The sequence below is a fragment of the Euleptes europaea genome, chromosome 20 (assembly GCF_029931775.1).
Source record: "Euleptes europaea isolate rEulEur1 chromosome 20, rEulEur1.hap1, whole genome shotgun sequence".
Classification (NCBI taxonomy): domain Eukaryota; kingdom Metazoa; phylum Chordata; class Lepidosauria; order Squamata; family Sphaerodactylidae; genus Euleptes; species Euleptes europaea.
In genome coordinates, this window is record NC_079331.1 from 10,208,472 (window position 1) to 10,235,398 (window position 26,927).

The following is a 26,927-nucleotide window of genomic DNA, read 5'->3' on the forward strand; positions in this document are numbered from 1 at the left end:
AGAAGAGGGACCTGGCAACCCGATCTCCCCAGCGTCTTTGTAATCATAGCTGCAAGGGGTTCCAATTTGGATCAGGGCCATGTGAAGATGGAGTTAGCGCTTTCATTCCCCACACTTGTTTCAAAAATTAAAACTGGTCTCATGGTACTGATACGGCCTGTTAGAGAAAGAGGTAGGCAAAAAAGATGCCTGTCTTTTTTTCTCTCTTTAAAAGACTAGCAACAGCTGAGCTGCCTCGCTTTCGATTAGCAAAAGCAAAACACAACCCACTCTATTTCTCCCACGTGGGCCCGATCCAAAACTGCAGCTGTAATTTGTCTTTAAATGACTGACGGGGATCTTCAATCTCCATCACATCTAGTTTGACCTTTAGCTGCTAGTACATATATAAATGTGAGAAAGGGAAAGGGGAATACTTGCTTGAAGGGAGATTATTTTTCTGCATCTGGTTTTCCTCCATAAAAAGAAAATTATGTTTGGTGTTGCTGGAGAGGGAGGGTTGCCCATCATCCTGAACAAGATAAACTTTTACAGAACCAGCCAATGATCTCGAAACAGCAAGACTGCTACTACTGGGCCCCAGGTGGCCTTATATGGCTTTTCTTTTCTTTCAAAGATCTACATGAATTGCATCAAACTGAAAATATTCATTTTTACCCCTTAAAAACTACTCAAGGTGGGGTGGGATGATGAAGAAGAAGAGTTGGTTTTTATATGCCGACTTTCTCTGCCACTTAAGGGAGAATCAAACAGGCTTACAATCACCTTCCCTTCCCCCCCCCACAACAGGCACCCTGTGAGGTAGGTGGGGCTGAGAGAGCTCTAACAGAGCTGTGACTTGCCCAAGGTCACTAGGGTTGCCAACTGCCAGGTAGTAGCAGGAGATCTCCTGCTAATTCAACTGATCTCCATCCAATAGAGATCAGATCACCTGGAGAAAAATGGCCGCTTTGGCAATTGGACTCTGTGGCATTGAAGTCCCTCCCCTCCCCAAACCCCGCCCTCCTCAGGCTCCGCCCAAAAACCTCCCACCGGTGGCAAAGAAGGACCTGGCAACACTAAAGGTCACCCAGCTGGCTTCGTATGTAGGAGTGGGGAAACCAATCTAGTTCACCAGATTAGCCTCCGCTGCTCATGTGGAGGAGTGGGGAAGCAAACCCGAGATGTGTTTAATTTATCACACACACAAATCCGGTAGGTGCTTGCGACAATCAGAACAAAACACGCACACGTCTGTACGTCTGTTGGAGCAACGGCAGCATTGTTCACAAATCTAGGGGCCTAGCTTCAGCTACTCCCAGTTACAGCTGGAAGCTTTATATAATCTTTCAGAACCAGTTTGACCAAATACTGTGGTAGGACGGGGGGGGGGGGGGGCAGGAATGTGAATATCACAGGTCAATGAATTCTCTACAGTGCTGTCTCCAATTCTCTGGGAAACCAATGTCTGCAAACAGCCAAAGAGACACTTGCCAACATATGCCATGTTTCAGTACTTTCAACTGCACTGGGAGTGGCTGTGGCTCAGTGGTAGAGCATCTGCTCGGCATGCAGAAGGTCCCAGGTTCAAACCCCGGCATCTCCAGTTAAAGGGACTAGACAAGTAGGTGATGTGAAAGACCCCTGCCTGAGACCCTGGAGAGCAGCTGCCGGTCTGAATAGGCAATACTGACTTTGATGGGCCGAGGGTCTCACTCAGTATAAGGCAGCTTCATGCGTTCACTTGTAGTGGTAATGAGAGTGCAGTATATTACATATACTGGCTAAAATAAGCGAGTTCAAGTCTCACTGTGTAGTTTCAACCTCCTTGTTCTTTCGAACAACTGATTTGCTCCCTTTGGACTTCCATAGGTTGGAGACCTGCCTTCAGGTATTACAACATGTGGGTCTCCCTCTTTGGAGCCGTGCTGTGCTGCGGGGTCATGTTTGTCATCAACTGGTGGGCTGCTGTCATCACTTACGCCATCGAACTCTTTCTCTACATTTACGTGACCTACAAGAAGCCGGGTAAGGCTAGGACCCAGATCTCGAAATCGTTCCATCGAGGTCCATTTCAATGTGAGGATCGGTGCGGTTAAAAAAACAGATTTGCCTCAAGTACATAAAGAGGAAGCCAGAAATCCATTTTTAACAACAAAAGGGGCACCCAGGAAGAAAACAGAACTCTTCCTTTTGCCTGCTTCTTAGTTCCCAAACAAGTGGTCCCCCTTGCCCAAGCTTTTCTTCTAGATTGTGAGGAGTAAACTGTAGGCAGAGGAAAGTGTGGAACTTCAAGGGGATATGATAACCATCTTCAAGTACTTGACGGGCTGTCATATAGAGGATGTTGCCGAGTTGTTTTCTGTTGCCCCAGAAGGTCAGACCAGAACCAACGGGTTGAAATTAAATCAAAAGAGTTTCCATCTAGACATTAGGAAGAATTTTCTAACAGAGCGGTTCCTCGGTGCAACAGGCTTCCTCGGGAGGTGGTAAGCTCTCCTTCCCTGGAGGTTTTTAAGCAGAGGCTAGAGGGCCATCTGTCAGCAATGCTGATTCTATGACCTTAGGCAGTTCATGAGAGGGAGGGCATCTTGGTCATCTTCTGGGCATGGAGTAGGAGTTACTGGGTGTGTGTGAAAGAGGTAGCTGTGAATTTCCTGCATTGTGCAGGGGGTTGGACTAGATGACCCTGGTGGTCCCTTCCAACTCTATGATTCTCACCTGCATGTGCTACTTTTGCCGTCAGAAATGGACTCTTCGCTGCCACCATTCACCAGCGGTAACCACACAGATCTGCCATGACAACTAGTTTAGATGCAGGCAGATGAGTCCAGACTACTCAGAATTCTCCCCTAATCTGTTCCCTCCCTACATCCCCCCTTTCCCCCTGGGTATATTTAATTCAACCCCAGTGGAAGGTTTTTTTAAAAAAAAAAACAACCCAGCAATTTTGCCTAAGAACATGTGGCAACATTATTCACTCCTTCCTCAGATACCTAATATTACCTGGCAGGTGGCTGCTGTTGCTGCTTTCATCTGGGACACACTGGCTCCTGCTAGGAAGACCTCTGGGCAGATACCTCCAAAGGCAGCTTCTAAAAAACTACTCCTCTCTAACTCCAAACATATATTTGTTAATGAGGATTTTATGAGTAGTACAACTTGGCGTTTCTTCAAAGAGCTCCTGCATCGAACAAAAATCAGCCGTTCTCCCAGTTCTTTTTAATTTAGGAGTCAGTCAACAAACCCTTTCCTTAGCGTACGGCACAAACACACTTATCCAAATGAACCAAGGGCCAAATAGCTTGCATCTGAATATTTTTATACCTGGAATATGAAACCAAAAAAAAATTGATTTCTTTGGTCGGTCCTCATTTTAACATTTTTTTTCAGATACGAGATCATTTAGGTGGGTCTCCGATTTCCTGTGGAAACAAAATGTGTCTAGTCCTCATTGTTCCGAAATGAAACTATAGCAAATGAAAAAACTATCTGGGGGGCAAGATAGAGCTCACACACATCCTCTAATTTCTGCTTTCATGGCATATGGTTGTTGTTATAGCTGAACTGCAAACTACAGTTCGTCTCCTTCCCTACAAACCAGGAGTTCATTGCTTAATCTCCATATGAATCTAAGAAGGGGAAAGAGCCAATCACAGCTTGCTGCTTTGACACACTGACAAAGAATAGTTTGCTGCAATACATTTTTTGATTAATTTCTGAGATGCATAACAAGGAGGAGTGGATTGGAGATTCCTGGTTTGCTATCACAGCCAACTATGCCTTTGTGACTAAGTTTAGGAGTAACTTCTGATTCTCATATCTGACTTTAGCACTAACAGGTAACAGGACTAGTGATCTACTCTCAGTTATGGCCATCATTAGATTTTTAAAAACCCGAATGTGATATGTCTGATTAGCGTTCCACTTTCCTCGTGGCTACTGCCATGAGGCAATACACACAGGTAGCCGATTTCTATTTAAAAAAAGGTAAAACCGAATGGATTAGTAAACTTTTTGAGTATGCTTCGATGTCCAGACTAACGCATCTAGTTCACAGAAAATTTGATTGATGACTTTTACAAGAGATGGCAACCGCTCCATGACAAATACAAATGCAACTAGTCCATTTAATTGATGGATCAATGAAAGACAATACTATTATAATGGAGTTATGAAGTGAATGACAACATAGGTTAGATAGATGGTTGGTTTTTTATATGTGTATGAAAACAGTGATTTAATGGTAATAGGTAATGATATGACTTAGCAACTAAAGTTTGGTTTGGAATAATTTTTTTTTTTTTTTAAAGGTAAATCCCAAAAATGATTTTGTAGGAGTAAGTCAAGTCAAGTTTATTGTATAAGGTTGTAGGCCATTACAACCTAAAACAGTATAGTAACAGGTTAAAATAATGTAGGAGTGTAAATTTAATATAAACTATTTTTCTCTGCTACAACAGAGGTAAATTGGGGATCATCTGCACAGGCGCTCTACTATGTTAAAGCCATTGACACTGCGTTGGAATTAACTACAGTGGACGATCACGTGAAGAACTTCAGGTAACAGCCCCATGGAAATACTCAAAGATTTGTGGCGCATAAATGCATTACCAAAGTTAATCCACCCCCTCCAACCATTACAGGCCTCAATGCATAGTGTTAACAGGAGGGCCCATGACAAGACCGGCTTTGTTAGACATCACACATTTGTTCACCAAGGACAACGGCCTCTGCATCTGCTGTGAAGTGTACACGGTAAGTGCCGCAAACATGAAATCTGCACTGCGCAAGATGGCTGCCATTTGTCGGCACCTTGAAATTGTCTCAGGTTGAACACATGAAGCTACCTTCTACTGAATCAAACCCTTGGTCCATCAAAGTCAGTATTGTCTACTCAGACCGGCAGCGGCTCTCCAGGGTCTCAGGCAGGGCTCTTTCACATCACCTACTTGCCTAGTCCCTTTAACTGGAGATGCCGGGGATTGAACCTGGGACCTTCTGTATGCCAAGCAGAGGCTCTACCACTGAGCCACGGCCCCTCCACAAAGCGGGGTTCTGGTATATTTGTGTTTATTTGAGGGAGGGGAAATGGGGGAAAACAAAAAATAACTGGAGAAGCAATATTAGATGATATATTTAATGGATATATGATATAGCTTATATGGAAGGGTAAATAGAGATTACTATCTGATTGAAGATTAAGTGAATAAGTAGAAATGACTAATAGTATTGGTATAGTTTAAGATTAAGTAGAGGATTGTAAGAGAGCTGAAAAGGCAGTTGTTCCTTTCTGTATTTATGATTATTATTTCTGTAAGCTTGTAATGATAAATGTAAAATGATGCCCCTGGAAGGTGGACTATATTGTATGTATGGGAATGATTGAGTTTGTTATGTACAGCACATCTTGCTATAATGAAATACTGTAAAAAACATAGGACAGATGGGTTTGGTGGCAAAGCTTTTGATTACTTATTGACAAAAGATCAAGTCCACCAGAGACACCTTAACAATATCTACCATCGTTACGCTATACCTGACGATCTTTTAGATGCTACCTCAGATAACTCTGCACTTGGCGACTGGGTGTTTAGGATGGATGCCTTAATTGATAAAGTAGTAATCCGAGAATCTAAATTTCCCCCCTGGTTCCATACCTATAAGAAAGATCATCTCAGATCCCATTTGGTCAACCTCACATCACAGAACCTTAGGGTGGCGTTCACCTCCCTAAGATTTCAGACTATGCCTTCGGCCAGGACGATATAACAAAACCCCAAAGGAACATCGCACATGCATCTATGGATCCTCATCATTGGAGGACATCTTTCAGTATGTGTTAATATGTCCACTGTATAGGGAGCCTAGAGCCAAATTTCTGGATGGAATCCTGAAGGGAGTAACTTTTTGTTCTGAATTTGATAAATTGATCTTCCTACTTTCTGACTCTGATTCGCATGTAACCTTTAGAATATTGCAATTTGCTATCACAGCCAGGAAGATTTAGAGCTCTTGAAGTTATCGAGAAAAATTCTGCACAGGAATACAAATAATGTTTTAACAGAGATAGCGTATGTAATTGATTTTACCAGGAAATCACATACCGTTGTAATTTTATCTTTTTTTGATATCATTTGAAGTTTTCTGTATTTATGTAAGGAAGTTTTGTAACGGCCTATAGCTAAACAAATAAAGAAATATTACTGCAATTTTTTTAAAACAAAGGAATTGCCTTAGGTCCACAAAGTAGGCTGGTTAATGCACCGTGTGGTCGGCCCCCCCAGTATTAATTAATTAATTAATTGGGAGTATTAATCTCTCAATTTAATAGAATCATAGAATTATAGAGTTGGAAGGGACCACCAGGGTCATCTAGTCCAACCCCCTGCACAATGCAGGACATTCACAACTACCTCCCTCGCCACACCCCCAGTGACCAGAAGATGGCCAAGATGCCTTCCCTCTCATTATCTGCCTAAGGCCCAGAATCAGCATTGCTGACAAATGGTCATCTAATCTCTTCTTAAAAACCTCCAGGGAAGGAGAGCTTACCACCTCCAGAGGAAGCCTGTTCCACTGAGGAACTGCTGTTAGAAAAAACTTCCTAATGTCAAGATGGAAAGTGTTTTGATTTAATTTTAACCCGCTGGTTATGGTCTGACCTCCTGGGGCAACAGAAAACAACTCGGCACCATCCTCTCTATGACAGCCTTTCAAGTACTTGAAGATGGTTATCATAATAAAATGAAAATAGTACAAGATGGCAGCAACTTAATAAATAAATACGCTCAAATGCTGGAGGACCACAGCCCAGTCCAAGGGATAAGCTAGCTGATTTCTCTTGCCACAGGTGACCTACACAAACTGAAGTTAACAGACATTTTACTGTGTATTCCAGTAAGGATATTACTAGGCTCTAAAAAAGTCTCCGGATCAGCATTTTTTTTTTTTTTTTTTACTTATTGGTTTTCACATAGCGTTGGGAGACTTTTATTTCTGTCAGTATTTAATGTAACTTGTCTATGCTGGCGTAAGCATTTTGGTTGTTTTCTCCCTTTTTTCTTTAGAAAACTTAAGCCGAGCTTAGTTTTATTGGCTAATAAAACATGTGATACAATGAACTTCTGTGATCTGTGTAACTGGGAAAATAAGGTAGCGATAAAAAAAAAGTAATGCGCTGCCAATGGAATGCCCGTTATGCTGGTAAAGACTGCTTACTTAACCCCATTTGGCTGTCTTTTTTTACCCCAAAGTAAAGTAGGACTGTATATGGTGTGCCGTGAAAAATGTTTGCAGCCAGGGGACAGCACCCATCCAGAATTTGCTGTGTCTCCGGGAGAACCATTACTGGATTATTATCACCATTATTACTTGTAGAGCACTATCAACATAGACCATTTATGCCTGGGAGGTTTTGCCTTGGATTTGCCACTCTCTAGATGCACATTTTCCCCACCCGAATGCTCAAAACTCTGAATGGGGGCTTATTGTTGAGTTTTGAGAATTCGGATGGGGAAAATGTGCATCTAATAATATCAGAAAAGCCATGCTGGATCAGACCAAGGCCCATCAAGTCCAGCAGTCTGTTCACACAGTGGCCAACCAGGTGCCTCCAGGAAGCCCACAAACAAGATGACTGCAGCAGCATTATCATGCCTGTGTTCCATAAAAAAAAGGTAAAGGTCCCCTGTGCAAGCACCGGGTCATTCCTGACCCATGGAGTGATGTCACATCCCGACAAGGCAGACTTTGTTTGCAGGGTGGTTTGCCAGTGCCTTCCCCAGTCATCTTCCCTTTACTCCCAGCAAGCTGGGTACTCATTTTACCGACCTCGGAAGGATGGAAGGCTGAGTCAACCTTGAGCCGACTACCTGAAACCAACTTCCATCGGGATCGAACTCAGGTCATGAGCAGAGCTTGGACTGCAGTACTGCAGCTTACCACTCTGCACCACGGGGCTCTCTTTGTATTCCATAGCACCCAATATAATAGGCATGCTCCTCTGATCCTGGAGAGATAGCAGCCGGAGGGGAGAAGTCCATGAAGGGCACTGAAGTAAGGGAGATTGAGCTGGATCTGGGAGCAAAGGTTCGGGAAGGGCAACTGCTAATTCCTCTCGGGAAGTGACTTCTGTTGGGGGAAATGATGTGAGGCAAACTGGTTTGTTGCTACCGCTGCCCTGATCCAGTTCTCTCCACTCCTCTGGTGGTTTGCTTCTTACAGCGACACAAAATGTCAACAACAGCAATCATGGATTTTGCATGTAATGTGTAGCTTGGCTGTTGCTTGCAGCTCTAACTGGTGCTTTTCCATGGACATATTTATCTCTTAAAAGCCCACCAAAAGCCATGCGATACAGCATCCACTGGAGTGTTCCCCTCTAAAAAAGCATCCAAAGTGAGATGGCTTCACTACGTAAATGCCAAGAAAAACAGATCCTAAATCAAGCACCTCATTTCGAAGACTTCCATTTAACTAAGTAGTACACTGGGCTGTTATGTTAACATGATGCTATTTTCCCCATTCCTATGAGTAGCAGATTCAATTTCCAAAGATGTGTGTTTAAACATCTTGATATCACTTACGACTACAACCTAAAACAAGCAAAGTTAGCAACAGGTATCGTTTCAAAAGGCTAAATCTCTATGGACTCCTTTGTGGAAATGGGGTTTTTTGTCCCCCAATGGGCTTTTCCATTTCCCCGCACAGCAGATTCAGTAACTCCTTCAAAATTGACACCACTGTGCGATGCATAATACACAAATCTCCTTCCTGATTTATTGTTGTGTCACGCAGGGCCCGCGCAAGCTGTGCGTTAAGGAGATGAACAGCGGCATGGCAACCAAGCAGGCCTGGCTGGCAAAGAACAAAAGGAAAGCCTTCTACGCTGCCGTGGCAGCTGACAGCTTTCGAGATGGAGTCAAAAGTCTCCTCCAAGTAAGCTCTTCATTTGACCAGCACATGCGAGGAGCATGGCTTCAAAGCAGCCTCCATTGAATGAAGAATTTCTGTTTATTCGTAAAGAGCTCTCATCGTACATGTGGATAAGATCTTGTAAATACAGAGAGCAACCTGAGGGCACCTCTCTCTGTATTAAAGGTTACCGCAGCAACAATTTCGGTTCCAGGCTGTGGAACTAGAGAACAAAACCAATCAATTCAGTGTTAAACAAATGAGGCCCCGTGGTACACGGAAATGCCTCAAACGGTCCCCCTCGCCAATCTCTGAGACTACACATGCTCACTGCAAATGAGTTTTCCCGCCTCCTAACATGCAATTCTGTTGAATATTTTATATTACGGAATATTATGTCGCAAATCACGTTTCACACAGTAGAATGCACAGACTTCCACGTTATGGACAGGTGCTTATAGTGGGAGAAAGAAGGACAGAGGCCCAGGCACAGGTCACAGTGACTGTAATAATAAATATACATAACTGGATTCAATCACCTCTCAGGTAGAAAAATTTTGTATGGCTGCAATGAAAATTCATTGCCACAGAGTAGTCTCTTAGTCCAAATGGCAGATATAACTTGGATGTTATTGATTTTATTATTTTTATTTTTGTAAGTGACTTAAGACTCAGACTGTAAGCCTTTGTCGGTAAGACCATTTTAGTCCATGTATCTTGTTTTATCTGGCATAACTGGATATTTTAATGTATTCACCCATATTTCTGAAAAAACAGAAGTGGTATGTATTAGTATTATATTCAGTATTATATTTGCCCTTTTAAAAATGGCCTTTCTCTAAGGCCTCTTAGGATACTGAAAAAGCACTCAGTTCAAAAGAACAAAAATAACTTCAACTGTATAATCCTTTGCACAGTTACTCCAAACTAAGCCCAGAACAACTCTTCATGGGACTACACCATAAAATATGCAGAACTGGGTATAAAAGTAAAGGACTGGGTCATTCCTGACTCATGGGGTGACGTTACATACTGACGTTTACTAGACAGACTACATTTACGGGGTGTTTGCCATTGCCTTTCTCAGTCGTCTACACTTTACCCCCAGCAAGCTGGGTACTCATTTTACCGACCTCGGAAGGATGGAAGGCTGAGTCAGCCTTGAGCCAACTACCTGAAACCGACTTCTGTTGGGATCAAACTTGGGTAATGAGCAGTCACCATGCAATGTTGCAGTTATCAAAAGACAGATGGTTCAGATTAGCTTGGCCCTGGATCTGCTACTTCTATGATAGCCAGTGTAGTGTAGTGGTTAAGAGCAGTTTGGAGTGGTGGATTCTGATCTGGAGAACCGGGTTTGATTCCCCACTCCTCCCCATGAGCAGCGGAGGCTAATCTGGTGAACTGGATTTGTTTCCCCACTCCTACACATGAAGCCAGCTGGATGACCTTGGGCTAGTCACAGCTCTCTCAGCCCCACCTACCTCACAGGGTGTCTGTTGTGGGGAGGGGAAGGGAAGGTGATTGTAAGCCGGTTTGATTCTTCCTTAAGTGGTGGAGAAAGTCGGCATATAAAATCCAACTCTTCTTCTTATGCTTCTAAATCCAACAGATTTAATTCCTCTATCATCTTTGCTTGGAAGCTTACACTTCACGCTTGTTTGGCTTTTTAGCCACTTCCCATAGTAGCACCAAATAATGAGGTCCCGTGAATTGTGCCTTCAGTGTACTCAGGTGGGTCGATGGTCTTTCAGGATGCCGAGAATTGTACATTTCAAGCCTATGCAGGTTGACTCAGAAGAGAATCCCGTTGCGCTCAGTGAGATTTACTGCCAAGTAAGTGAGCAAAGGATGTCAGCTTTAAACTTGAGTGAAGGAATGAAAGGACTTCCTCAAACTCTTTTAGAGAAAGAGTGTAGTAAATCTCTCATAGCTCTCATGTTAAAATGGGCACACGAACATCATGAAAACGCTGTTGATCTTAAATTATTCAACTGCTTTAATGACCGTGCATCAGGGAAAAAATGCAAATGAATGCTAATTTAGCAAAGCTACATTTCTGTCATTTAAAAACCATTTATAGCCAAGATGATTTAAAGCTAATCTTTATATTTGCTGCTTGAGTACAAGCATGAAGGACATTCACCAACTGCAATTTAATCTTAAATCCCCCCAGAACATTACTTCGGTTATCTTTTGCCATTACTCCTCATTTTGAATAAAATCCTGCACATGCATCTTTTTTTAACTCCATGTTTTAATATTGTTAGGCTTCTGGTTTGGGCAGGATGAAACCCAATACATTAGTGCTTGGATTTAAAAAGGACTGGAGAGATGCCACTGGTGGACAAGTTGAAAACTACATAGGTATCATACAGTAAGTTGAAGCTGGAAGTACATTTGGGGGGGGGGGGGAACTGAAATCTTCTGGAAGGTCTAAATTATTTTACGTGAATAAATAGAAAAGTATACAAAAGTATTATTGGTGAGTATTACAATGAGATGGTCAGCTGTAACCACACAGCCCAGGGATGTGGGGAAGGGCTGTGGCTCAGTGGCAGAGCATCTGCTTGGCAGGCAGAAGGAACCAAGTTCAATCCACGGCATCTCCAGTTAAAGGGACTAGACAGGTAGGTGATGTGAAAGACCTTTCTCTGCCTGAGACCCTGGAAAGCCGTTGCTGGTCTGAGTAGTAGACAATACTGACTTTGATGGACGAGGGTCTGATTCAGTATAAGGCAGCTTCATCGGGGAGGAGCTGTGACTCAGTGGTAAAGCATCTGCTTGGCATGCAGAAGATCCCAGGTTCAGTCCCCGTCATCTCCAGTTAAAGGGACCAGGCAAGCAGGTGATGTGAAAGACCTCCACCTGAGACCCTGAAGAGCCGCTGCCAGTCTGAGTAGACAATACTGACTTCGATGGATCCAGGGTCTGATTCAGTATAAGGCAGCTTCATGTGTTCATGTGGATACGAAAGTTGAGGAAGCAAAGCTAACTGGTCAAAACACAGAAGATTGGTTCAAGATGTTGTTCAAAATGAACTTTTTAAAATTAGAAATCTAATTGTAGTGTCCATAAAAAAATATTTGTGTAGGCACGCAGGGATTAGGGTTGCCAGGTCCCTCTTTGCCACTGGCGGGAGATTTTTGGGGCGGAGTCTGAGGAGGGCGGGGTTTGGGGAGGGGAGGGACTTCAATGCCAAAGAGTTCAATTGCCAAAGCAGCCATTTTCCTCCAGGTGAACTGATCTCTATCGGCTGGAGATCAGTTGAATTAGCAGCAGATCTCCTGCTACTACCTGGCAGTTGGCAACCCTAGCAGGGATCGATACAAGCAACAGTTAAGTATTCCAGTGCTGTGAGATGAATATTTATATTGTTTTATTGTTTTGTTCCTGATTTCAGTGATGCATTTGACTTTGAATTTGGCATCATCATTGTTCGAATAAGCCAAGGATTTGACATATCGCAAGCTCTCCAGGTTCAAGGTACGTCAAAAGCCACTGAATTTCAGTTAATTTCTACACTAGATATGCTTCCTGTATACAAAACCCATTTCTATCAAACATCAGCCTTAGGAAATGTTGTTCCATGCATTTAAGACACGACCATTAATATTGTAAATAATCTTTCTCTAGAGATTGGGAGCACTCATGACATCTGTAACTAGTGGAACGTTTTTCATAATGGTGAGAAAAGAAATTGAGGGGCACTGCCAAGTGGAAATCTAGACACTATAAATTTTGGTGGAAGAAGTCATTAACAAGATTGAAGGCCATTTAAAGAGCTATGGTATTCCAGTGGATGACCCCCCCAAAAAAAGAGTTTCAAGAGCTAACACACCAATCCCGAAAATGCTTGATAGGATCCAAACACACAGGAACTATCTGTCCGTAAAGAAGAAATGTTCCTCATGCGCACAGGAATTGGCTGCAAGTGCAAAACACTTCCCCACTTAGACTGAAATCTAATGTGCATTGTGAAGTCAAGGTTGAAACGTGATTGTAAACCAGCCTTTCTGCATAAACTGCATTTAACGCTGATGCTTTTCTCTATTTCATACATATATACTGGCTGCAACTCTGAACTGAATAGCCCAGGCTAGCCAGATCTCATTAGATCCCAGAAGCTAAGCAGGGTTGGCCCTGGTTGGTATGTGGATGGGAGACCACCTGAGAAGTCCAGGGTCCCGATGCAGAGGCAGGCAATGGCCAACCACCTCTGAACGTCTCTTTCCTTCAAAACCCCATGGGGTTGCCATAAGGCAGCTGTGACTTGACGGCAAAAAAACCAAACCAACCAGAAAGTGATAATGGGAACGTACAAACACACCAAACAGCTTTGTATCAAGTTAGACCTTCGGTCCATGTAAGTCTGCCTGACTGGCAGTGGTTCGTCAGGGTCTTGGGGCGAGAAGAGTCTTTCTGGACACTAGTTGTCCAAGATCTTTTAACTGGAGAACCCAAGGATAGAAACAGATTTCATCTTCTGCTGTCTTCCCTATTCCCCCCTCCCATTCATTTCTATGTTATTCTTGTTAATTGGGGGGCAACCTGCTGCTTATTCTGGGCAGTATGGGCTAAATTTGGCACCATCTGGAGCTTTTAAAGGTTTTAATAAGGTTTTATTGTTTAATTTTAGAATTATTATTAATTTTATTGTTGATACTTTGGTGTATCCTGGATGATGTTACCCGCCCTGAGACTGGCCTTGGCCAGGGAGGGTGGGTTATACATTGAAAAATAAATAAATAAATAAGCAAGGCTTGTGCTCAACCAGCACCCCACCCCCACGAGGGTACACATTTAGCCGTAAAGGAGAGTGCAGAAACCCCTATGCTCTATGAGCTTCTCATACCAGAACTCCCAGACTGGGGCCATAAAATGGGAATCCCATTGATTTTAATAACACCAGGATGCATTATCTAAAGGGGGGGGCTTCCTAGATTCAATGTTGCTTTCTCTTTTGATGCTTTGTACCGGGGAACCTTTGGCAGTTCTCTACTTCTTAAGCACCCTTTGGCTGGTAAGAGAATAAGCACTGCTTCAAATGATCCAAATGTTAGCTCACACCTACATATGTCATGCATATGACCATCAAGTACTTTCTGTATATATGCCGGGCTTCTCAGTGTCTGGGCGCTCAACAGATGGTAAAGCAATCTGCGTGGGTTCTGTTTAAGAATTCTGTAATGTTGAAGTGGCCCTAATTCAGTCAGATTTGTCTTTCATCTCATTGAGCCTCTATCTGATGAGAAAGACTCTAAACAAGATTTAAAGAACAATCATTATGAACACTTTGGGGCGAATCGACAGGAATCTATAGGAATTAAATTAATTTAAAACTGATACCAGGTCATAATTTGAATGTAGCGTTACAGCCCTCTACTGCCACCTGCTGCAAACTTCTGTTTCCCATTTCTGTCCACAAGAAGGCAAGGGAGAGGTAGAAAGAAACATCAAAAGTAGAAAATCAGAAACCAAATCAACAGACCACTGAAATATTTTAAGATGGGTGTGCCTATGCCCCCCAAATAAAATCCACTCTCTGACCAAATGAGAAGACAGGTGGCAAAGATTTACTTTGCATTACTCTAATATACTGAAACAGTGGAAAATCAAATCTGTTCTTAGTCCAGCGGCCCAATGGTTTTGTATAGCTGCCTGCAATGCACCCATATTGAGTTAGAGCCACGATCCCATCGGGGAGAACTACAGCAACATTTTAGCCTACCGCCTCTGAATCTCTAGAAAAGTTACCTGTCCCTTCTAATATTTAAAAGGGAGCAGTCGGGGAAATAACTGCTGCTTCAAAGCTCTCTGAGAAGGTTATCCTTTTACACTGCGATGCAGTGATAGCAGATATCAGCCATGCACCGTTAAAAATAAAATGCTCCGAATGTTAAAAACAGAAACAGGAAAAACAGTTGAAAAGCAACAAGAAACTACAGCTGTCTCTTTAAAAGGGCAACATTCTGAACAGCTTTCGAGATTATACTTACGAAGACATATTAGTTCTGGAAACAGAGGGGAAAAACACACTGGGACGTTTACACACCACAAAGGTATCTTGTTTAAAAAGGGCAATCTGTTACTTGGTTTTGAATAAAAGTGACAACAGATATCACTATGCCAGAACGAGGCTGTTCTGATGTAAAGAGAACTTTAGAATGTCAACAACTTCTAAGCTGATCATGTCACACGTACATACCTACACACACAAACACTTTAGAAGCCAAGAATAATTAAGAACATTAGAAGAGTCTTGGTGGATCAGACCAGTGGTCCATCTAGTTCACTATCCATGTTTTAGGAAAGGGACTGTGGCTCAGTGGTAGAGTACATGCTTGGCATGGCATGCAAAAGGTCCCAGGTTCAATCCCCAGCATCTCCAGTTAAAAGGAAGCAGTAGTAGGTAATGTTGTATTGCCCTTGTTGCTTCCTATTCACAGATGAACTGAAGAGGCTGGAACAAGAGAGGCAAGCCCTAGAAGCTACCATCAAAGAGAGTGAATGTGAAGAAGGAAGCTATGGTATCTGTGGATTCTTCAGAAGAGCCACCAAGCTCAATATGACAAAGAGAGCAACCAAAAAGGGCAAGTTCTGAACCTGCAAAAATGTAGTAGTTGGATGGCCAGCAAGGCTAGAGCCTCCCCCCCCACACACACACACCAGGCATGGAACACACTTTGCTCTTGAACCTGACAATACAGGATCAAAAGCATACTGCGAAATCCCCATCCTAAAACCTTGTTTAGCCTGGAGAGGAGAAGACTGAGAGGTGATATGATAACCGTCTTCAAGTACTTGAAGGGCTGTCATATAGAGGATGGTGCCGAGTTGTTTTCTGTTGCCCCAGAAGGTTGGACCAGAACCAACGGGTTGAAACTAAATCAAAAGAGTTTCTGTCTAGACATTAGGAAGAATTTTCTAACAGTTAGAGCGGTTCCTCAGTGGAACAGGCTTCCTCGGGAGGTGGTGAGATCTCCTTCCCTGGAGGTTTTTAAGCAGAGGCTAGATGGCCATCTGTCAGCAATGCAGATTGTGTGACCTTAGGCAGATCATGAGAGGGAGGGCATCTTGGCCATCTTCTGGGCATGGAGTAGCGGTCACTGGGAGTTAGTTGTGAATTTCTTGCATTGTGAAGGGTTGGACTAGATGACCCTGGTGGTCCCTTCCAACTCTATGATTCTATAGCTCACACGCTTAACTGAAGTATGCGCATCTCACTGTAATCAATAGATAACAAGAGTGAAATGGTGCTGTGGGACTCACTTTCCATGATTGTGAGGAAAGGCCCTGGTGTATTCTCTCGCTCGCTCTCGTTTCAGGCGGCAGCGTGAACACAATCCCTTCAATCCACGTGGGGGAGTTCAATCAACGGCTGCTCGAAGTGAGCACTCAGTTTAAAAAGAAGCAGGGGAAAGGCACCATTGATGTCTGGTGGCTGTTTGATGATGGAGGTAAGCCACACAAGGGTGTTTTGCACAGCTAAGAAAGGAAAATCTGTGAGGCCGACAGAGGATTTGCTAACATAAGGGAATCATTTAAATAATTTCTAAAGACTCAACATGACAAAGTGTTAGGGGAACTCATAATGAATATTACATAATAAAAGCAGTCTTCTCGTTATAGCACAGTGTTCTAATGGGGCTTTTCTTGCATATATTTGATTTCCTTTGTTCAACCAGGGCTAATTCTTTTAATTCCCTATATCCTCACGCTTCGAAAAAAGTGGAAAGATTGTAAATTAAGGATCTTTACTGGTGGGAAAGTTACTCGCCTTGAAGAAGAGAAGCTCATGTAAGTAGACTCTGTATCCTGTCCCCACCCCCGGCCCAAACAGATTTCATAAACCTCTATTGTTTAGTTTTTGCATATAGAGCAAGTGAAGGACATTAATAGGAGTTCGGTTCTTGTAGGTTATCCGGGCTGTGTGACCGTGGTCTTGGTATTTTCTTTCCTGACGTTTCGCCAGCAGCTGTGGCAGGCATCTTCGAAGATGCCTGCCACAGTTGCTGGCGAAACGTCAGGAAAGAAAATACCAAGACCACGGTCACACAGCCCGGATAACCTACAAGAACCGATGAACTCTGACCGTGAAAGCCTTCGACAATATTAATAGGAGTGATTGTATTATCAATTCTATCTACCTAACGATTACTAAGGTAATATATGTGAAACACTGTGAATACTATAAAACACTATATAAATGCTTATTAGCAATATTACCAAATCTTGCATTTTCTATCTCCTTATAGCTTTTATTGCAAGATATTTTCACCAACTCATAAAATTCACTGTCTGCTATTTTAGCAGCACTGATGTGATCTCAGAGCAATGGCTAAATAGGGGCTGCTTGGCTCTCTACAGTGCTAGGAAACAGTTGGTTCTCTGTGCAGAAAGTCACATGATCCTGAAAAAAAAATTAGGCAGCTTCTCAGAGCTGCAGATTCTGGTGTATTTCCCTGGCAATTTCTCCAGTGTTTAATGTTCAACTAAATCAATTAGTATTGTCGAAGGCTTTCACGGTCAGAGTTCATTGGTTCTTGTAGGTTATCCGGGCTGTGTAACCGTGGTCTTGGAATTTTCTTTCCTGACATTTCGCCAGCAACTGTGGCAGGCATCTTCAGAGTAGTAACACTGAAGGACAGTGTCTCTCAGTGTCAAGGGTGTAGGAAGAGTAATATATAGTCAGAAAGGGGTTGGGTTTGAGCTCAAACCCAACCCCTTTCTGACTATATATTACTCTTCCTACACCCTTGACACTGAGAGACACTGTCCTTCAGTGTTACTACTCTGAAGATGCCTGCCACAGTTGCTGGCGAAACGTCAGGAAAGAAAATTCCAAGACCACGGTTACACAGCCCGGATAACCTACAAGAACCAATAAATCAATTAGCTTCCACCTTCCAAGTTCACAGAATTCTATAAATGAGAAGTGCTAATTAAAGCACTTCTGATAGATTTGAATATTTAATTAAACAGCAAGTAATTTAACAAGACTTGTAGTGCAACCCTAGGTGGAGTTGAACCCTTCTCAGCCCGTTGACTTCAATGGACTTAAAAGGGGGTGACCCTGCTTAGGATGGCGCTGCCAATTGCTTTTGTTGTATATCAACCTACTGATTAATGACACTTTAAGAAAATGCCCATCTTCTTGCCTTTGGTTTTCAGGATGGCTTCACTTTTAAATAAATTCAGAATAAAATTTGCCGACATTCATATAATTGGTGACATCAACATGAAACCTAACAAAGAGAGGTAAGAGTTGCTTTGTAACAAATTATGTGCTAAACCGTGAACTGAAATGAATTAAATAGGCTGGAAAAGTAAAGTGTCTCATTACAAAGCGCTACAAACAGTTCAGATAGCATCTCCCACGACTCGGAAACACAACCACACAACAAAGCCTGAAGGATATTCGTTTCACAAACAGACTGAACCGTCATAAACAAACGGGACAACAATCCTTGCCCTTTAAGTCATCTGAAAGGGGGAAAAAAATAAACCATTCACCAGCAGAATCGGCAACTGTTTTAAAGACCTGCTTGTCTGGAATGCACCCTTGTTTTCCATCAGATACCAAAACAGATTAAAGAGCCCATCTAAAAATGATCTAAGAAAGCAAAACTGCAGTTTATAATCTGGATGAACATCGCTCCTTTCACACAAAACATGAAATTGACACCATCATAAATAGTAATTTAAACACAACTATTAAAACAACTCCCTGACCTGGATGGCCCAGGCTAGCCTGATCTCGTCAGATCTTGGAAGCTAAGCAGGGTCAGCCCTGGTTAGTGTTTGGATGGGAGACCACCAAGGAATACCAGGGTTGCTGTACAGAGGAAGGCACCAGCAAACCACCTCTGTTAGTCTCTTGCCATGAAAACCCCAAAAGGGGTTGCCATAAGTCGGCTGCGACTTGACGGCACTTTACACACATTAAAACAATTCCAAAACTTGTTTTGGCAAGTAACAGAGTGTCCTTCGCTCATCAGGGGCACTACCCAACAGTCATACAAAGATGTCCACATATCTACTTGGTAGAACCACTTAAGGACAAGGTTCAAATTAAAAATTCTATGAAAACCATACAAACTGGTTTGGCTAAGGTCCATGCTGTGACACACTGTGTAGCACAACCAGCGGTGACTCTACAACGCCACCTCATCTCTCTGAAAAGACATAATTTGCAGAGTAGTCTATAGATGCAAGCCAGCACAGCTTCAGCTACAAGTTGCCCATTGATTTCAACACACTTAAGCACCAGACTAAGTAGCATTGTACTCTTCTAAGCCCATGGACACCAATGGACTTAACCAGGGTATAACTCTGTTTAGGATGGTAGTGTTAATCCTTGTTTCCACCACAGTTTTACAGATGGTCCACTATTGTGTTGAACGTTCAACACAGCCAAAATAATCAGGGAAACTGCCCCATAAGGAGCGGTTAAAACGCTTAGGGCTGTTCAGCTTGGAAAGAAGGCGGTTAAGGGGAGCCATGATAAAGGTCTATAAAATTATGCATGGTTTGAAGAGAGTGGACAGGGAGAAGCTTTCCCCCCTCTCTCATAATACTAGAACGCGGGGTCATCTGCTGAAGCTGGAGGGTGAGAGATTCAAAACAGATAAAAGGAAGTATTTCTTCACACATCGCGTAGTTACATAGTGGAACTCCCTGCCCCAGGATGTGGTGATGGCTGCCAACTTGGCTGTAAGAGGGGAGTGGACATGTTCATGGAGGAGAGGGCTATCCATGGCTACTAGTAAAAATGATGTATACCTATTCTCCCCATTATCCAAGAAGTGTGCCTATTATATTAGGTACTGTGGGACAATGCTGCTGCAGTTGTCTTGTTTGTAGGCTTCCTAGGGGCACTTGGTTGGCCGCTGTGTGAACAGACTGCTGGACTTGATGGACCTTGGTCTGATCCAGCATGGCCTTTCTCATGTTCTTACATAACCTAGAAACGTAGTGCTTTGCAGGAGAAAAAGGAACATTTTGTTTACGTAGTCAAAGATCACAGCAGTTTGATATCACAAGATATAAATGGACGGCAGTGACACATGTAGACCTGCCTAGACAAGGTGTAGGCAGCAATATTGCACAGATGTAATGGAGCATAAAACTTGATGCGTGAAGTTGAAAGATTTTGAATGCAATTCAAGTACGATTCCACAGCCAATAGGCTCTGTCCTACCTGAGAATAGAATATCTGTGGGGTAATGAGTGACATTCTTGCTGTGAGGCCTGCTTTATAATTTCTGTTCCAGCTGGAAATTCTTTGAAGAGATGATTGAACCGTACCGCCTCCATGAAAGCTGCAAAGATTTAACAACCGCTGAGAAATTAAAGAGAGAGGCTCCGTGGAAAATCACTGATGCGGAGCTGGAAGCATTCAAGGAGAAGGTAAAGCTTTTCTGCCATTACGTTTGACGCTGCGAGCTGGTTAGCTGGAAAAGAAAACAGCAGCCGTGTAAGCTGAGAATACTTAAGGCAAATTTGGTGGGTTGCAAAGAAAAGGGAGAATCTGAAATTCGCTGGCTTTTAGGAAATTTGGCGACTGGTTCCTCACATGGCAAACTTCAGAAAGGAACAGTGGTATTTAATTTAAACCCTCATATAGTTTGGGTGTGTGTATAACAGTATCACTAGGAAAAAATACCTGAGGGTAATATTATTTATCTACAGCATTTGTCTACCACTTTCTCTACCCAGGAGTATTTAGGTATCACATTTAACATCAGTGCACATGTTAGCATGCCCTGAACCCCTCGTTTGAGTCAGAGTCTATACAAAGGAGTGAAGAATAAGAGGTCAATTAGACAAAGGACATATGTACACTGCAAAGGTTTTGGGAGCAACCCTAAGCAGGTCTACTTACAGTCCTACTTGCGTTTATTCAATGGGGCTTACACCCAAGAAAGTGTTCTTACGACAGCAAGCCTTAGTATCAGTATAACAGCTGTGACTCCCTCTAAAGAAATTTAGGCATTACAGTCTGCTGAGAGCACTGAAAGTTATTTGTTATTAGATCCCATTTCCCTGTGACAGATCCGTTTCTCGGGGTTCCCTGGGAATTCAAAATAGGAGCAGAAGACTCACTAAGATTTGGTCCAATTTAAATCACAGTTATACCTCCTCTGGCCTAGCATCTGCCACCCAGTACCAAACTGGGGGTGGGGAGTGTGGTTGAAGTCTGGTGTTTGGTAGGAAAATGCAATTTGCATATTAGCAAAGGTATACTACACAGGCAGAGAAGAACAGATCATCTGATACACACCACACTGATTTCAGCACTGAATTCTGAAACACTGTTTCTGATCAAGAAACGCCCCCCCCCCACATCAAGCATCAAAACTAGACCCAATTACATGAATACGTTAACCATGTTATTTTGTATTCAAATACATCCCTCATAAGTAAGGGAGCAAGTCTTTGCAACGAGTGCCAGTGGAAGCTAGTAAACTGTTGATTTTCAGTAGGATTGTCAACTGGAGAGAGTGTAAGATTAATTGTACTCACTCAAAAATTAATCCAGCCCTCCAGCATCTCGAGATAGATTTATTTACATGATTATTATACTCCACAGCCATCAGTATGTCATTATGCAGCAAACTGAAAATAAATTGTGTTGCATATTAATTCGACAGCAATAACAGAAAACAGAATGTTTCATGCTTTCCCTTAGCTTCTTCCCCGCAATCTGCTACCCACATACTTTAGAGTCACATTAAAATCAATAGGCTTATCTAAAGATAAGTCTGGTAAGCGCAGAAGGGCCTTATGTGAAACAATAGTTCATCGAGAGGCATGCCAGTTTTGACATTTTCATGATCGCGAAACTCAGCTTCAAACATGTTAGCAGAAGCCACCCTTTATGAACTGTGTTCTGATTTTTTGTTGTTGTTGTTCTAAATTTAAACAGAGCTACCGCCAGGTCCGTTTGAACGAACTCCTACAAGAACACTCTAGGGCTGCTAATCTTGTTGTTCTGTAAGTTAACAAAAAAAATTAAATGCATGAGCCTTAGCAGTTTAAGGCAATTCACACGTTCACAGGGTCCTGAATTTGAAGCTTTTCAGCGGAAGGAAAGCAATGCACAAGCTTGCTGGATAGGATTATGTCACAACTTAATTATTTTCTGAAACTATACTTTTTCTCTGAGGGCAGAGAGTGAAAAGAGTGCTTTAAAAATTATTTTGCCTCTTTTGGCAACTTCAAATCATACCCAAGGGCTAGAAAAATCTGATTCCAGAATGTTCAGGCATCTAGAGGAGTGATACACTAGCACCCATGAATTTTGAGGGGAATACTAGTTAGGGCCCTGAGTATTTACTAATACAATACTAATACGTTCTCTTCCATTCAACAGGAGCCTACCAGTGGCGAGAAAAGGAACTGTATCTGATCTCCTGTATATGGCCTGGTTAGAAATTCTCTCGAAGAATCTGCCTCCAGTTTTACTCATCAGAGGCAACCATAAAAATGTTCTAACGTTTTACTCTTAGCATGCAGCACCTGGAACGCAGCATATGCATTCTGAACACAGCAGCAACGCCACACTACAAAAACGCCACAGTGCAACAAGATATCTGAATCTGACAAACTCGAATACCCTAAACACTGAAAAACCATTTTGGTGTTACTATCCCATAACACCATGATTCTAAAATCATATCATTGAGGTATAAGCACTCAACAAGGAACACACAATATGTATCCATCCCCATTCAGTGATGACAACTGTGGACTGAACTTTCAACAACGCAGATCCACAGGCCACAAATAAATTTTTAGCTGTGAATAAACAGACTCATTTCCAACAGGTAAAACAACCACCTGTTGGAGTGCGGCCACACCGATTTTTTAAAAAAGTCTTAAGATGTCGAAACTCTCCATAAATGTTATTAATAAATATTCATGAGGATCCATTTTAGAACAATCCATAAAAGTTTCCCATCCTCCTTGTGCGCCAGACCCAAGTCTTCCGCTCCTGAGAATACCTTGAACACATGAAGCTGCCTTCTGCTGAGTCAGACCCTTGGTCAAAGTCAGTATTGTCTAAGACTGGCAGCAGGTCTCCAGGGTCTCAGGCAGAGGTCTTTCACATCACCTACTTGCCTAGTCCCTTTAACTGGAGATGCTGGGGATTGAACCTGGGACCTTCTGCATGCCAAGCAGATGCTCTACCACTGAGCCATGGCCCCTCCCCTTAACTGGAGTCAAGGAAGCAAGGAGCAGTTGCTCGTGATAGGATCTCGTTGCCTGCACCAGGCCCCCTCCCCACTAGTAAACCATTACAGTGAATGGAATTTGGTCACTCTGCCAACTGTCTGCCTTATTTAGGCCCCAGGATGCCCCCAGCCCTGTTTCCTCCCAGCCAGCTGCATCATTTGGTGGCTTGCCAGTAATATCTGCTAGTTATTTTTCCAGCAGAGGATATTACTGACTCCCACCTTTACTCCATGGCAACAGCGTAGCTTCGTTTATTATACTGGCAGTGGTTAGAAGAGTTGGTTTTTATATGCCAACTTTCTCTACCACTTAAGGAAGACTCACACCGGCTTACAATCACCTTCCCTTCCCCTCCCCACAACAGACACCTTGTGAGGTAGGAGGTTAGAGAGTGTGACTAGCCCAAGGTTCATCCAGCTGGCTTCGTGTGCAGAAGTGGGGAAACAACTCCAGTTCACCAGATTAGCCTCTGCCACTCACGTGGAGGAGCGGGGAATGATAACTGGTTCTTCAGATCAGACCCCAACGCTCCAAACCACTACACCACACTGGCTCTTAGAAGGGAGAAAGGAACACTGAGCAATTGGGGCACACTTGTTGCCCTATTTGCAAGGCAAGACAGCCCTGATGGGGTGATGTGGTAGAGTTTGCTAGGGCTCTCCGTTCACCTTTTGCTGCTATCTACTTAATGAGCATAACTTTGCATTGGCACAGGGAGCGAGATCAATTCCCTGAGAAAGGGAGAGCACAGTATACAGACTACGCTCCTCCAGTTCTCCCCAAACCTCTCCTATTTTTCCTTTTTTTACCGGGGTTACGCTTTGTTGGGCCAGGCTTCCTCCAGGGCAATAGCTTAACTACACCCATAAACCTTTGTGTTCCATCGGTTGAGATTTGGCTGCATCTCGGCTTGTATCTAATTGGTGTAAACTCAGGATCGCATTACAACTTAATGCAGATTAAAATGAATTGTCAAAATACTGTACGGCATTATACTGCAATCGTATTTAATTGCCAGAGAATTTCCAAAGTAAAATTAATTAATACTAAATTAACTTTTTCAAAGATTTCATCTCAACGCTGATTTCTCTAGGGTTATATTCTCAGTAAATGCAATGCAATTTATTTTGGTAGTTTATCTCAGGGTCTTTAAATAAATTTGGCAGTAGTTTTTTTGTGTGTGTTTCAATCGTTTCTGTTTTAAGTATTTCATTTGCTGGGCTTGTCATCGCTTATGTGCACAATTTAAATACAAAATAAATTAAAGGGAATCAAAACCTACGTCCAGCAGCATTGTCCTTATTTCACATTTTGCATCTTGGTTTTTTGGGGGGGCGGAGCCTGAGGAGGGCGGGGCTTGGAGAGGAGCGGGACCTCAGCGCCATAGAGTCCCATCGCCAAAGCGGCCATTTTCTCCATGGGAACTGATCTCAATCGGCGGGAGGTCCACTGTAATAGCGGGAGATCTCCAGCCACCGGTTGGAGGTTTAGTTAGTAAACTGGAAGAAAATACCTATGCTGGAAATAGTAGAAACTATAATAAATGGCAGCACATGGCTTCAAAGATAATATAACGTGAAATATGTGCGTGTGTGTAAAGTGCCGTCAAGTCGCAGCCGACTTACGGCAACCCCTTTTGGGGTTTTCACGGCAAGAGACTAACAGAGGTGGTTTGCCAGTGCCTTCCTCTGCACAGCAACCCTGGTATTCCTTGGTGGTCTCCCATCCAAATACTAACCAGGGCTAACCCTGCTTAGCTTCTGAGATCTGACGACATCAAGCTAGCCTCGGCCATCCAGGTCAGGGATAATGTGAAATATACCAACTGGAAAAGAAAACAATATTATAGAATATAATAATTTATTTTTTGGAAAATCCAAAACACAACATATATTGGTTCTTGTAGGTTATCCGGGCTGTGTAACCGTGGTCTTGGTATTTTCTTTCCTGACGTTTCGCCAGCAGCTGTGGCAGGCATCTTCAGAGGAGTAACACTGAAGGACAGTGTCTCCTCTGAAGATGCCTGCCACAGCTGCTGGCGAAACGTCAGGAAAGAAAATACCAAGACCACGGTTACACAGCCCGGATAACCTACAAGAACCAATGAACTCTGACCGTGAAAGCCTTCGACAATACAACATATATTCATAAACAATTCTTGAATTTATGTCGTTCATGTTTTGTTGTTAACTATATATATACGTTTTTTGTTATTTCTCTCTGAGACACTGTCCTTCAGTGTTACTCCTCTGAAGATGCCGGCCACAGCTGCTGGCGAAACATCAGGAAAGAAAATACCAAGACCACGGTCCCACAGCCCGGATAACCTATAAGAACCAAACAACATATATTCATAAACACTGTTGAAAGCCACACAGAAACCTCACTGGGTCTGAAATAACAAAAAAATGTGTATATATATTTAACAACAAAACACGAACGACATAAATTCAAGAATTGTTTATGAATATATGTTGTGTTTTGGATTTTCCAAAAAATAGAGTTATTATATTCTATAATATTGCTTTCTTTTCACAGTGGGTATATTTCACATTATATTATCTTCGAAGCCACGTGCTGCCACTTATTATAGCATAGTACCGCCTGGAGGTTGGCAACCTGACCGTGACGTCACGGCCGCGCAGGCGCGTTCGGCCGACGCCGCGCCGCCTCAGCGACCGAAGGGCTCAGGGAAGTCCCGAAGAGAGGCCGGGCCCCGACCCCGGCATCTTACGCGCCACGGCTTTAAAATGCCCAGCGAGGAAGCCCCTCGGTGAGGGGCTTCGAGGGAAACGACGACCCTGGCGCGTCGCCTCGACACGGCCGCGAGAAGCCCTCACGCCATGTTGCGCTACCTGAGGCGGCTCGCGAAGAGCGGTAAGGAACCGGGGAAGGGGAAACGGCCGTTTTCCCCCCTTTGCCCCGCCCTCTTTTACGACGCCGGCGAAGCGACGGCTTCCCTCCCCTATTGGGACAGAGAGAGAGAGAGAGGAAACGCCCACACTCGCGCGTGTGGACCAATCGCCGCTCTCCTTCCACTCCTCCCCCTTTCAAAGGAGAATGGGTTGTCCCACCGTGTCGTCCCTTAATGGGGTCGTACTATTCCTCTAAGCGGGAGGGGCGTGTTGGCAAGAAGACTAATAAAAAGGAAGATTTGTTTTTGTTTTTTTTAAATGTCTTTGAAATGTGAGAATAAATAGGAGGAACAGACTAGAGACCATTTTCGCCGAAGGACCAATCGCCCCTTTCTTATCTCCTCCCCTCCCCTCCCTGGGAGAATGGATTTTCCTAAAGCGCCTTCTCTGTATAGCGTTCCGGACAATACTATTACTTTCTCGGGGGGAGCAGGAAGAAAGGGAACCATAAACTTTTATTTAATTGGGCTTTCAACTGCGGGGTCGGTGGGGGAAGAAAGAAAGGCGATCATAAGCTTTTATTTAACTGAGCATTGAGCTGGGGGGGAATAGGCAGAAAGAAAGGCAATCGTCAGTTTTTATTTAATTGTGCATTGATGGGGGAAGAAAAGCAATCATAAGCTTTTATTTAACTGAGCATTGAGCTGGGGGGGAATAGGCAGAAAGGCAATCGTCAGTTTTTATTTAATTGTGCATTGATGGGGGGGGGAGAAAAGCAATCATAAGCCTTTGTTTAACGGGGGAATAGGGAGAAAGAAAGGCAATCGTAAGTTTTTATTTAATTGTGCATTGATCTGGGGGTGGGGAAAGAAAGGCAATCATAAGCTTTTATTTAACTGAGCATTTAACGGGGGGAATAGGCAGAAAGAAAGGCAA

General features: G+C 43.2%; 1 protein-coding gene across 1 annotated transcript in view; it reads left to right on the forward strand.

The window, feature by feature from the left end:
• Positions 1 to 22,409, forward strand: part of SLC12A1 (solute carrier family 12 member 1) — a 48,771-nt gene extending 26,362 nt beyond the window's left edge. The window contains exons 14-26 of the mRNA XM_056865819.1: positions 1,852 to 2,007; positions 4,443 to 4,542; positions 4,626 to 4,737; positions 8,779 to 8,919; positions 11,166 to 11,272; positions 12,299 to 12,381; positions 15,345 to 15,488; positions 16,224 to 16,355; positions 16,584 to 16,695; positions 18,070 to 18,156; positions 20,172 to 20,307; positions 21,827 to 21,894; positions 22,274 to 22,409. Coding sequence (XP_056721797.1) covers positions 1,852 to 2,007; positions 4,443 to 4,542; positions 4,626 to 4,737; positions 8,779 to 8,919; positions 11,166 to 11,272; positions 12,299 to 12,381; positions 15,345 to 15,488; positions 16,224 to 16,355; positions 16,584 to 16,695; positions 18,070 to 18,156; positions 20,172 to 20,307; positions 21,827 to 21,894; positions 22,274 to 22,409 — 1,514 coding nt within the window. The remainder of the gene's footprint in view (positions 1 to 1,851; positions 2,008 to 4,442; positions 4,543 to 4,625; positions 4,738 to 8,778; positions 8,920 to 11,165; positions 11,273 to 12,298; positions 12,382 to 15,344; positions 15,489 to 16,223; positions 16,356 to 16,583; positions 16,696 to 18,069; positions 18,157 to 20,171; positions 20,308 to 21,826; positions 21,895 to 22,273) is intronic.
• The last annotated feature ends 4,518 nt before the right edge of the window (positions 22,410 to 26,927 follow it).